This window comes from Dipodomys merriami, unplaced genomic scaffold (assembly GCF_024711535.1).
Source record: "Dipodomys merriami isolate MVZ:Mamm:240054 unplaced genomic scaffold, mDipMer1.0.p SCAF_44, whole genome shotgun sequence".
NCBI classification, from domain to species: domain Eukaryota; kingdom Metazoa; phylum Chordata; class Mammalia; order Rodentia; family Heteromyidae; genus Dipodomys; species Dipodomys merriami.
The window spans coordinates 7,424,618-7,437,359 of NW_027206002.1; the positions used below are offsets into that span (position 1 = coordinate 7,424,618).

The following is a 12,742-nucleotide window of genomic DNA, read 5'->3' on the forward strand; positions in this document are numbered from 1 at the left end:
TTTAACCATCCATCCAAGAACTATCTGCATGGGGAATAGGAGCCTGGACACTCCCTCAATCAATGAAACGGTGACTCCAAGCAGGCACTGGTGGCCCACCCCTATAATCCTTATAATTCAGCTACTCAGGCTGAAATCTGAGGACTGTGGTTAGACGCCAACCCAGGCAGAAAAATCCACAAGATTATCTCCATTGATCAGCAAAAAAGCTAGACTGGAGGCACGGCTCAACTGGCAGAGTATCAGTGCTAAGTGAGAGGGTTAGGCCCAAAGTTCAAGCCTTGGTACTAGGAAAAAAAAAAAAAAAGGTAGAGACTCTAGAGCCTAGATCCTAATTGCTACTTTTGTTCAAGAATGAATAAATAAACTGGGAGAGAGAGAAGGAGGGGGTGACATTATCCAAAAAGAAATGTACTGATTTATATAACTGTAACCCCTTTGTACCTCACCTTTACAATAACAATTAAAAGAATGAGTAAATAAGGATAGAGAAGTGTCTCCAAGCTGATCCTGAAAAGACATTCAGAGGTGTCCAGGAAGTGCCAATGGAATGTGCCTGGGATTCGGACTAGTGGTCCCTAGGGAAGGGCATTATGTTGTCTATGTCAGTACCAGCCAGTAAACTCCTAGATAGCTTTACAGCATCAACCTGGGGACATCCATGTGTGACACAAAATGACAAGGGTGAGTGCTCCACTTCTGAGCAGAGCACTGCCTGGACTGAGCATTGTGAGGATTAGAGGCAACCCAGGGTAAGTCAGACAGAGTAGACTTTGCAACATCAGGGGACATGACCTGACCTAGGAGAATGGAAGACAGTAGAAGCTTAAAAGAAAACCACCCCTAACATCCTGCACAGAGGAAATAAAATAGGTAGAAAGGGAGTAGACAAATATGAGACAATGAAGTTTCTTGAAAAAACTAGGGGATTGAGATGCAGATATTAGGGAAGACCGTAGTCATGCATCCAGAGGGTGCAAGAGCTAGTGGTTGCTTAGTAGTTAATGTCATTCTTTTGTCTGCACCATACAGCTGAGAAATCAAAGGTAAGAAAGAACTAAACAGACCGTGAGAATCACAGGTCTATCTCTGCATGATATAATTCAAGTGCTTGCTACTGTCTTTCTAGTCTTCTATTATTTCCCAAAAATTATCTGCAGTAGGCATTATAATTTTATAATCAGAAGAAAAAAAATTAAGATTCTCTAAAACTCAATTGTAGTAACATAAAAATGCTATTTCTAAGATTAAATTCATACCTACACTAAAACCTGTGGTTTAGACCTCTTATTACCTTTTCTATACGTAAGGCAGCTGTCACTCCTCACAGAATTGGAGTGTTATTTCATTATACTAAGTACATTGCAATAGTAAGTCATGAAATGTAAGTTTTAGAAGAAATTATACCTCCAAAACTTGGAGTTGCCCTATTATATTTATAGTGTCACTTCTGGTTGAACTTTTTTTTTTTTCCAATTTTTTATTGTAATTATAAAGGTGATGAACATAAAGTCAGGAAAAAGGGTTCACAATATTATTTCTTATACCTATGAAATAGTTATATTTTCCCCATTTTCATCATTAAGAAAAGAGAGCATTCCTTATATAAGAAATTATGTAGACCATACATATCATATGAGTAGAATTTGACAGGGTTAGGATATGAACTGTGTGAGCCACTGGTTCAACTCTTTTTAACATTCTGTTCAAAAGACAGGAAGCTCACATTTATTGACAGACCTGGGTCCTAAAACTTAGGTCCAGGAGACACAGGCAAATGGATATCGTTGCTAAAGAGGCAGAAGTTCTAAGTTACACAATTCAACTCAAAGCTACAGTGATTAATCTATCAGTCACCCTGTCTTTAATCTCAAAGTTATACTAATCTCTATCAGTCATCCAGTCTTATAAAGTAGTGGCTTTTTCTGATTCTCATACACTGTGGGGTGACTTCCAGTGATAGAAGAAAATAGACTGTAGGAATTCGGGTGTTTCCACAGCCTGACTTAAGAAATTCCCTTCTCAGGCACTACAGAGAGGCTCAGGGGAATCTTTCAACATAATCATAAGCCCTATATCATATTGAATTTTATATTTTGCAAGAGTAAAATTTGAACACAACCCCAGGTATTAATCTTGAATGACAGTCTTTATTTAGAAAACATGGATGAATAAAAATCTGTTTGGGGTACACACCATAGCCTTCTCAACAGTGCTACAATGGCATAAGGAAACTTGAATTTAGTCACCTATATCAAGAGTGGGGCCACCACGTGCTTACCTGGAGATTTGATGACCAGCATAGAGGAGCAGGGCAGTCAGAAAATATAAATACAGCTGAACCAGATGCTGTCTGGGCAGGGTGAGTAACACAACACTTAGGATATAACCTGCAGCACAAATTAAGAGAGATGTAAGTTTAAAAAATGCTTCTAATTTAGTCTCCCAATTAGTTATATTAGGAGTATAAAACAATTATTTTCTCATTAGGTATTTACTACCAAAGTTCATTCAGTATCATAGTACCTCTGAGTTTTAATTGAGAATATAGGACATCTGTTGATTACAGTGTAGACTTTGTCTACCTCAAAAGCAAATACAGCATACAAAGATGCACTCTGGCTCCCCAAAGAAGAACTACATGTCATCCTGTGTTTCTCTAGGCTTCCCGTTCCTCGTGATTAACCATCATAATCCTCCAACTCCTGAAGACCCATTCTCTCTCTCCTGTATCTTCCAATCACTCCACCAGACACCAGTCTATCTGTTTCACAGGATGTGCAGGGCTCCAAGTAAACACTGCTCTTCAAAGTAATTTTCTCCTTTACACACACACACACACACACACACACACACACACACACACACACACACACACACACACACACACACACACACACACACACACACACACACACACACACACACACACACACACACACACACACACACACACACACACACACCCTTATCACTCTAGAGAAATGTACATCTGGCTACCTGTCAAACCCAAGACTTGAGGCTCATCTCAGGTCTTGCACCTGAGGCAGCAGCCCTATTCCCTGTGCTTCTGGGATGTGGATTTCTTAACCTCTGTTAATGTGGTCTCTAAATAACTGTTTTACTCTATATAAAACAATCTGACACAATGAATTTATTTATTGCTTCAAATATTGACATACATTCCAGATATGTTACCAGGAACCTACTATCTGTGCAAAAACATACCTCATTTCTTATTCTAAATGAATACACATAATAGCTCAGTATTTATGAGATAGAGACACTTAAATGTTTAGATTCAACAATACAAACTCAGGTCCTTTCCTTCTCCCTCAGCAAAACAGCTCAACTGCTTTTGATCCCCAAAATGCCATTCACTAAAGCTGCACACTGGTGGCCTGTAGTCCTAGCTACTCAAGAGACAGAGATGTGGAAAGCTGTGGTTTGAAAGCAGCCTAGGGCAGAAAAGTCTGTGAGACTCCATCTCAAATTAGTCAGCAAAAAGTAGGGTGGAAGGAATGACTTAAGTGGTAGAACATCAGCAGAGAAAGCAAACTGAGGAAGCACAAGGCTCTGAAGCTCAAGCTCTGGCAATAAATAAATACATCATCTTCACTGTTTTGGATAAGCATGCATCACTCAGAATGGACCAAATAACCCATAGCCAAGTTGATAATGAGGAGCTAAACGAACAGTATATAATTAAGTCCAGATATTCTGCTTCTACAGTGCAATCACAGCTGAACAGGGTTCTGACAGCTCAGTTGTGAACTCAAAAAGCTCTTCTAAAATAATCTCACAGAAACAGGACAATCATTCACAATTTTATGAAAGATGTACTTTGTGGTAAGCAATTCCAATAAAATATTAACCTAAAACAATTATAATACAACATTCAAAGAAGGTCTGGAGTTTATAATAACAATGTTAATTCTTAAAATGTGGTACTTGTTACAGGTAAACAAAAAACTAACTTAAACTTAAGGATGCTTTTATTCTGGGTGAATTTTATCTACTTTGGGTCGGCATTTCTTGCCTTTAATGTCCTTAATCTCTCATTATTAATTTTACTACTAACCTCAAAGCATATCAACTATAATCCCAGGAGTATTTTGTAAGGGAGGAAATAATTGCATTGTACTACTATTTCCCAAATTCCATTTAATTAAAATGAGTATTTTATCTTCATTAATAGATCAGGTTGTCTCAGGAATAAAAACTTACTTTTCAAAACTTACTTTCTGAATCATAACCAACCCCTAAAATAAGGACAAATCAGAATGAAAAAGTTATTTGAAAAGTACTTATCATTATTTATGTTTTATCATATTGAAAACCAAACTGTTGGGCTGAAGGCACGGGTCATGCAGAAGATCGCAACCTGGCAAGCCTGAAGCCCTGAGTTCAAATCCCAGGACCACCAAAAACACACATACCACACTTTAACAGGCTTTTTCCTCTTGCCTGACGAGTTTTATCTAGTAAAACAAATCCAACACTACCTACTTTCCTCTAGTCCTAGTAATTTACATGCCATGGTAGACAAAGCCATAAACAAAATTGGCCCAACTCCTAATCACAGTAACAGCAATGTAACTGAAGCTTACTTTACCCAAATTGATAATGTGCAAAGACACACATCTGAATTCTCTCAGCAGGTCAGATAGAGGGAGCAGACACGTACCTACGTAATGCATATTGAGAGCCAAATACTTGTACTGGAAAAGGGGGTTGTTGCTGAGGCTGCTTCTCTGGATCTGTTGGAAGAAGGAGCTGACATCCCAGCGGTATAAGACATCCAGCAGCATGATGCTGGGCACCCTCAGGGCCACATTCAACACTGCCTCCAGCTTCTCCTTTGCAGCCATGCTTTTTCTCTTTCTTTTTTTTCACTTGGGACAGACCTAAAATCCAGAAAGCACAATGTAAGTCAACACAAATAATATTTGCTATCTTTTTATAAATCTAAAGGATTGTCATAAAAACTAATGGGCATTGCTGGCTCACACCTGTAATCCGAGCTACTCAGGAGGCTGAGATCTGAGCATCATTCAGGGAAATGCCCAGGCCCTGAGTTCAAGCCTGGAGAGGGGGGCGGAGGGAGAAGACACTAAAATTCCTTAGCTACATAGTTAGCTATTGTTAGATATTTATGAAATCAGCCTTATATTAGTCTTTCAGGTCTACCCATACCTGGGATTCTACTACATGATCAGACCTCAAAACCTGGTTTGTTTTTTCCTGGGTGGTCTGTTTATTATTTAAAATGCTATTTTAAATTAAAATCCATGTTTCAGTATTGTCAAAACTTAACATAATTTGTGTGTACTCTTAATCAGGAGAACAGAGTAGCTGCCTCGTGACATTTTTCCATACTAGGAGACAGTGAAATTTTAAAATTCCAAACACAGTTAGATATCCTGATAAATTCCAAGAAGGAAATACCAAAGGTGGACTGACAGAAAATATTTGGGGAGCTCAATTTAGATTTACAAGAAAAAAAAAAGGCAAGAAAGGGGCTTCTGAAAAACTGAAGAAAAATCCCAGAGCTAAAAGAATATTTAGAAAAGCAGTGAGTTAAACTATTTTAGGCAAAACTAAATGTTAACAGGCCTCTAAGTTGGAAAGTACTTCAGTTAATACAAAATTGTGCAGCTATAGTGCTGCTGTTTGTTTGTGGCAGTACTTGGGGTTTGAACTCATGACCTCCCACTTGCCTGTCAAGTGCTCTACCACCTGAGCCAAACCTGCTAGCCCTCTCTGCTTTAGTTGCTTTTCATATAGGGTCTTGTACTTTTGCCTAGGATGACCTCAGACCAAATCAAAATTTATTTTTAAAGAAGCTAACAACTCCAAATCTAAGACCTTAACAAACCACCCTGTATAAGAATACTGCTAAGTTGTCTGGGCATGATGGCACATGCTTCCCAGCTACTTGAGAGGCAGAAATTGGGAGGATTGGCATTCAAGACCAATCCAGGCAAAAGTTCTGGACACTGTATATCAACAACTAATAAGCTGGAAGTCATGGCACACACTTGTAATCCTAACTAAGAGGGAAGCATACACAGGAAGATACAAGGTCAGACACCAGCCTAGGGGGAAAAAATGTGAGGCTTACTTGTAAAAATAACTAAAGCAAAAAAGGTCAGCCCAGGCTGGCCTGTGGTCTTTTTACCCAAGAGATTGGTCTCCAGCAAAAAACAAAAAGCAAAAAACTGGAAGTAGAGCGATAACTCAAATAGGAGAGTACCAGCCTTGAGTGAAAAAACTAAGAGAGAGCACCCAAGCCCAATTAATTTCATAAAAATTCACTTTATTGCCTGAAATACAATAAGCTCTCTAAAAAGAGGACAAATAAGTTCAAAAGTCACAAAATTATTTTTTAAAAGATGGCAAATCTATTAGAATACTAAGTGAAAAAAAGCTGAACTATTGAGTAAAAATTTAACAAATTCGCCAGGGTGGGGGTGGAATAGAGAGAGAGAGAGAGAGAGAGAGAGAGAGAGAGAGAGAGAGAGAGAGAGAGAGAGAGTCAGACAGACAGACAGACAGAGACAGAGATAGAGGGGAGGGTGGGGTGGAGTGAGGGAATTACCTGATTTGGTTGGAAAAATACAAGTTAATCTTGAGCTTTCCAGCATGGAGACAGAGAAAGAAGGGGGAAAATGACAATTAAAAATCACACCTGTAGCCGGGCGCTGGTGGCTCACGCCTGTAATCCTAGCTACTCAGGAGGCTGAGATCTGAGGATCAGGGTTCAAAGCCAGCCTAGGCAGGAAAGTCCATGAGACTCTTATCTCCAATAACGCACTGGGAAACCAGAAGTGGTGCTGTGGTTCAAGCAGTAGAGCACTCGCCTTGAGCTGAAGAGCGCAGGGACAGCGCCCAGGCCCAGAGTTCAAGCCCCATGACTGACAAAAAATTAACAAATTCACATTTAGTCTATTACAAGTCCTGTCCTTTTTCTTATTTACTTACAGAATTGGAGTACTAAATTCACAAGCCAGAGAATTCATAATGAATTCACAAGCAGAAGAAATATCCTATCCTTAAATCACTCCCACTCTTAGTTTAAAATTCTCTTCCAAGTGGGGACCACAGGACCCGTACGCTCTAAATCAGGGTACCCTTTACACAGACAGGCAAGCATATGGGAGAAGCTGAACACTGAGTCTGCAAGGTCTCTGTGCAAACACTAAGAATGAAGAGAAAAAAAGTTTTTTTTTTTTAAAAAAGAGGAAAAAATGTAAAGGAGTTATCAGGATTATCCTGTTTTGTATAATAGAGCTGCAAATAATCCAAGGAATCAGAAGAGGCCAAGCAAAGTGGATAAAGGAAAATTTAAAGAGCAAAGATAATTCTGGACTGTTGGCTCTGTCACCATCCTTTTAAGAATTTTGCTGAGAAAGCTAAACACATTTCTAGCTTTGGCAATAATTTCAGACATTACAGGACAAATGAAAACATTTATCTCTGAAGGAAATTATAGTGACAGATTGCTAAGCTATGCTTAAATATTTGTCAGTATTTCTCTTACCCTCCAATTTTCCTAACTTCCTAGCACAAAAAGTTAAACCTGAAAAGAGGCTCAACTCAGCACACCAATAATAAAAGTTGGGTTTTTTTTTGTTTTTTTGGGTCCGGTCGTGGGGCCTGAACTCTGGGCCTGGGCGCTGTCCCTCAGCTCTTCAGCTCAAGGCTAGCGCTCTACCACTTGAGCCACAGCGCCACTTCCGGCTTTTTTCTTTTTGCTTATGTGGTGCTGAGGAATCGAACCCAGGGACTCATGCATGCAAGGCAAGCACTCTACCACTGAGCCACCACAAGTTTTTATTGATCGCGTTATTCCCATAATCCAAATGCTGTTATATCTGTGTATATTAATACTACCAATAACATACAATAAATGTTACAATAAATATTGTGATTCTGACTTTTTGTTTTGTTGTGTGTTTTTTTTTTCCTGGCCTATCCTGGGGCTTAAACTCAGGGCCTGGGCACTGTTCTTGAGTGTTTTTGCTCAAGGCTGGCACTCTACCACTTGAGTCACAGCTCTACCTCTGGTGTTTTGTTAGTTAACTGGAGGTAAGAGTCTCTCAGATCGTTTTTCTGGGACTAGCTTAAAACTATGATCCTCAGATCTTAGCCTCCTGAGTAGCTAGGATTACAGGCATAAACCAACTGGCTCCCAGCTGTAATTTTAAAGGAACAGCTTTTAATAATATTTCCGGCTTTTTTTTCTTTTTGCTTATGTGATGCTGAGGAATCGAACCCAGAGCCTCATGCATGCAAGGCAAGTGCTCTACTACTGAGCCACCTTCCCAGCCCTTAATAATATTTCTATCCAAAAACAAACCAAACAAAAAACTACTGTAAAAATAAAAAACAACTTCCTGTAGCCTGGAATTGTGGCTCATGCTTATAACCTCAGCTCCTCAGGAGGCTGTGATTCAAGGATGCAGTATGAAGTCAGCCTGGGCAGGAAAGTCAATGAGACGCTTATCTCCAATTAACCACCAAAAATCTGGAAATGGAGTTGTGGCTCAAGTAGTAGAGCACCAGCCTTGAGTAAATACGCTCAGGGACAGCACCCAGGCCCTGAATTCAAGCTCTAGGACAGGCACCAAAAAACAAAAAATGCACTGAAAAGCCAAATCTCAAACTATGCCATATAGGAACTTAAACTGCATTTCAGAAAGGCCCTGATTTCACAGTTAACCCTCCACAGGTTCTGCATCCATTCATTCAATTAACCTCAACTTGGAAATACCATGGAAAAGAAAGTACTTCGGTAGTGAATAAGTAATAACTCTTTTAATGTTGTTATCCCCTAAATAATATAGTGTAACCCAGAGCACTTACATATTAGGCGTTAAAAGTCATCTAAAGGCCCAGATGCAAGGGGTTCACACCTGTAATCCTAGCTACTCAGGAGGCTGAGGTCTGAGGATCATTGCTTAAAGCCTGCCCTGGCAGGGATGACAGGAAATTCCAATTGATGACCAAAAAAGCTGGAAATGGAGCTATGGTTCAGGTGGTAGAGTGCTAAGATTGAGCACAAAAGCTCAATGACAGTGTCCAGGCCCTGAGTTCAAGCTCTAGGACAGCATCCAAAAAAAAAAAAAAAAGTCATCTAGAGCTGTGGTAAGGTAGAAAAGACTCAAGCTTCTGCAGATTTTGGTATCAGAGAGGGATCCAGAATCAATCCAAGGATACTGAGGGACTTGGTATCTTGGGAAAAAGTATTCCAAAATATTCTCACTAATATCCTTTGCAACAGTGAATCTACTTCCTACTTTCTATCCCGTCACATTTGCAAAGGTTTCTAGAATCTCCAAGGTGACAGTATTAAAGAGGGAATTGTTGCTGCAATGTGCAACGCTTCTCAGCTACTCAATGACCTCGGGGAAGAGCTACTTCCTCTGGTGGTCACAGTAGTAGCTCAATGTCTAGTTGGGAATTGATTTCAACATCTATGAATAGCAGATTTTCTCACGACTCACTAGCCACACGTGGAAATCAGTACTACTAAGATAACAGAACTGACAGCCTTTATACTGAAAAAAATATTATTTTCATAGTCTAATATAAATTGCTGCTAGTTTTTGTAACAAAGGGGGGCCGAGGGGAGGGAAAATGGGAAAAAAATTAGGGAGGAGGTAACAAGTTCTACAAGAAATTTACTACCTTGCATATGTAACTGTAACCCCTCTGTACATCACCTTGACAATAAAATTAAATTTTAAAAAAGGAGGCAGAGGAACTGTTACTAATTAATATTTGTGATACATAGTTATGGCATCTAACTTCCAGTCTTCCCTCTGGTTTTAAAATGTGCCCGTTTTGACTATTAATTGTCGCTCTTAAAGGGATACAGCAAAAGGAAAAAAATACATGAACCAAATAATCCTGTTTTAGAAATAGATCTGCTGGGCGGGGGAGGGGAGGGAAGCACTCTCTCTAATTCTGACCAAGGATCATCTTTATTACAAAAGGCTACTGACAGAATGGTACATATTTCCCCCTAATTTCCAGCCACAATTTCCAATTCACAAATACAACAAAAACAAAACCCTGAGTCACTAAGCCTGTCAGATACAGAATATCCAAGAAGAAAGATCCCCCAAACTTTATAGCATGGTAAGATAAATGAAGCCTCAAATGCCTTTAAGAAGAAAGTTGGAAGGAATTAAGTATGCCCATTTAATAACTCATCTACTATTTACTTACTAAATTTTTTTTGTTTTTGGGTTTTTTTTGTGGACTTCAGTGATGCTGTAACAAGCCAGGGATAGGCTGGCCACATATAAGTACATGAAGGAAACAAACTCAAAACATAAAAACCAAAAAAGAAAAGACACTTCTGTTTTTCAAAACCTTAGTCTAAACTTTCTAAAATACAAATACACATGGCAGGTAGTGATCACCTCAAGTAAGTACCTTATGCTATGTTCTGCTCCACACACTAAACCCACATCCACACGGAATTCTAAAGAGCTCGTTTTGTTTGCAGATACCTTGAATAGAGGCTTCTTTCCTGGGATAAAAAGGTTACTTACTCTACAATATGTGGGTCAAACTTAATATATTTTCCTAGAATCACTGTCAGCAGACCATATTATGAAGTTGAAGGGAGCTTCAAGTTCTCTTAAAACCACAGCAATACCAAACAGTCCTAGAAAATAAGTAGTATCACTAAAAACAAAAAAAAATTTAAAGATCTGACATATCTAAAGCCAAATATACAAACTTTCTCTTGTTTTACCTTCCATGCAAAGTCTTAAAATTTCCTCCTTAAACTGAGAAAAGTAATACTCCAATATCATGTCTCTCGAAGTAATCTAAATAACTAAAGGTAACTCAAAGATGATTTACTTACACACACACACACAAGCTTAAGAAAAAAATGACATTTCTTTCCCAAATCTATCAAAATAAAAGTTCAATAAATGCTGACCAAAAACAAGACCATAACAACTTTAACGAGTGATTTCCCTAGACTTGGAAACAGCACACATAGTAATGTCTTGTATACTACATATGCTTACCACTACGATTTGTGGGGCAGAAAAGCCAGTGGTTTCAGTGTACACTGTTCTGAAAGTGTATTTTCGACCTGAATATGATGAAACCAAACAAATCATCCTGAACAGTAAGAAAAATTACGCCTGTAACCTAACAGCTGATGTCTGCTTTAAGAGAAAAAAAGCTACGTTAAAATAAGGAAACAAATGGAAAATTCGATTGTACCCAAGAAAATGAATGCACTCGTATTTCCCAAACTGTCCCTTAAAGAGGTACAACAAAAATGATATGACTCAACATGATATTATAGGTACTTTAGATAATAACTGCTAATAAGGATAATTTAGGACTGAAAAGTTTCTACTTTTTTTTCTCCTCCACCAACAGAAGAAAACCAAAATGTTCGTTCATCATTAACCTTTCTTTGTTCCAACCATTAAAAAAAAAAAAGAAATTCTACCATCCACGGATCTTTGGATGGAAAAAGAGGGGGGGGGGTGTTGGGCTGTCCATCTGTGTGCTAGGATGCTGAGACCTGAACGCAAGCAACACTGGAGCCTAGGATGGGAGAAAATGCACTTCTTACATAAGCACCGGCACACGCTTTAAATATAGCCGGCCCTCCCCTCTCCCGCTCGCGGCGAGCTAACTTCGTGTGTACCCGATTTCCACACCAACTACTAGCAATCTTGTGATTTTTCCCGTCTGCGCAGGGCCCCCGGCGAGGTGTCCAGGGCCATCTCCATCCACCGGGGACACCCGCCGCGCCACTGCCTCTGCCACGGGGCGCCCAGCCTGGATCACGACTGCAGCCGGCGACAGCTCATCCTTTTGGGCTGGATTCAAGACTCCACCAGAACTGCACACTCCGCGGTTTTGTAAATACATTTAAACAGAAAGGCACGGGGTCCTCTCGGTTCCTTTCAGCCTAGCTTCCTGTTTACGGCACACGGCGTGGTTTTAAAGCCGTCCATTAATCTCCGAGGCCTCGGCGCGGCGCAGGCCCCTTCCTCTCTCCCGCGCCTTCCCCCTCCCCCGCCCGCTCGTCTCCGACGCATCTGAACTATAGTAACCCCGGCGCGGCGCGGCGCGGCGCATCCCGGCCGGCGGCGCCCGGCCCCGGGCGCCCGGGGCTAGGGGATGACGTTCCGCCACTACTCCGGCAGGAAACGCCGGGGTGTCCCCGCTCGCGTCTGGCCGAGGGCTGGCTCGGCCTCATCGTACCCCCCCCCAAAAAAAAGGCCCCAAGAGAAGATGCGGGCCAAGTTCACAACGCCCAGAGACACCCCGGGCCGGGGAAGGGGTATGGGGGGGAGGGTGTTCGCTCATCCCAGAGGAGGGCTCGGATCTCGGGGTCCTGGGGGTGGAGGGGAAAAACAGAAGTGGGATGGGGGCGAACCCGGGCTGGGCGAGCGGGGGGGGAGGAAACGGGGTGTAAGAAGGGGGGATAAAGAGAGACTGACAGGCGTGATGCAGGGGCTTCCCCCGCTCCGAGGGTCGGCCAGGCCTCCTCGGCACCCCTCAGACCTCGCACCGCCCGGAAAAGGGCCTGGCCGGGGTCGGGGCTGCCCAGCCTGCGGCGGGAAGGGGACGCGAGGAAGGCGGGAGGGAGGGAAAGTGGACAAAGACGCCGGGGGGTTAGGTCGGGGATGGAAACAGGGGGAGGGCGGGAAGGGGCAGCTCGGGAAGGGGGTCCGCGGAGAGGGCCGAG

General features: G+C 41.4%; 1 protein-coding gene across 5 annotated transcripts in view; it reads right to left on the reverse strand.

The window, feature by feature from the left end:
- Rnf145 (ring finger protein 145) overlaps positions 1–12,742 on the reverse strand; it is a 58,998-nt gene that overhangs the window by 24,437 nt on the left and 21,819 nt on the right. For 3 of the 5 annotated variants that reach the window (XM_069993930.1, XM_069993929.1, XM_069993928.1), the window contains 2 exons: positions 4,688–4,907; positions 2,282–2,390 (listed from right to left, as the gene is read on the reverse strand). In XM_069993930.1, the coding sequence (XP_069850031.1) occupies positions 2,282–2,390; positions 4,688–4,871 (293 nt within the window). In that variant the 5' untranslated portion in view covers positions 4,872–4,907. Of the gene's footprint in view, positions 1–2,281; positions 2,391–4,687; positions 4,908–10,565; positions 10,662–11,692; positions 11,711–12,742 lie in introns of those variants that run through there. The other 2 variants (XM_069993932.1, XM_069993931.1) reach the window with 2 other exon arrangements.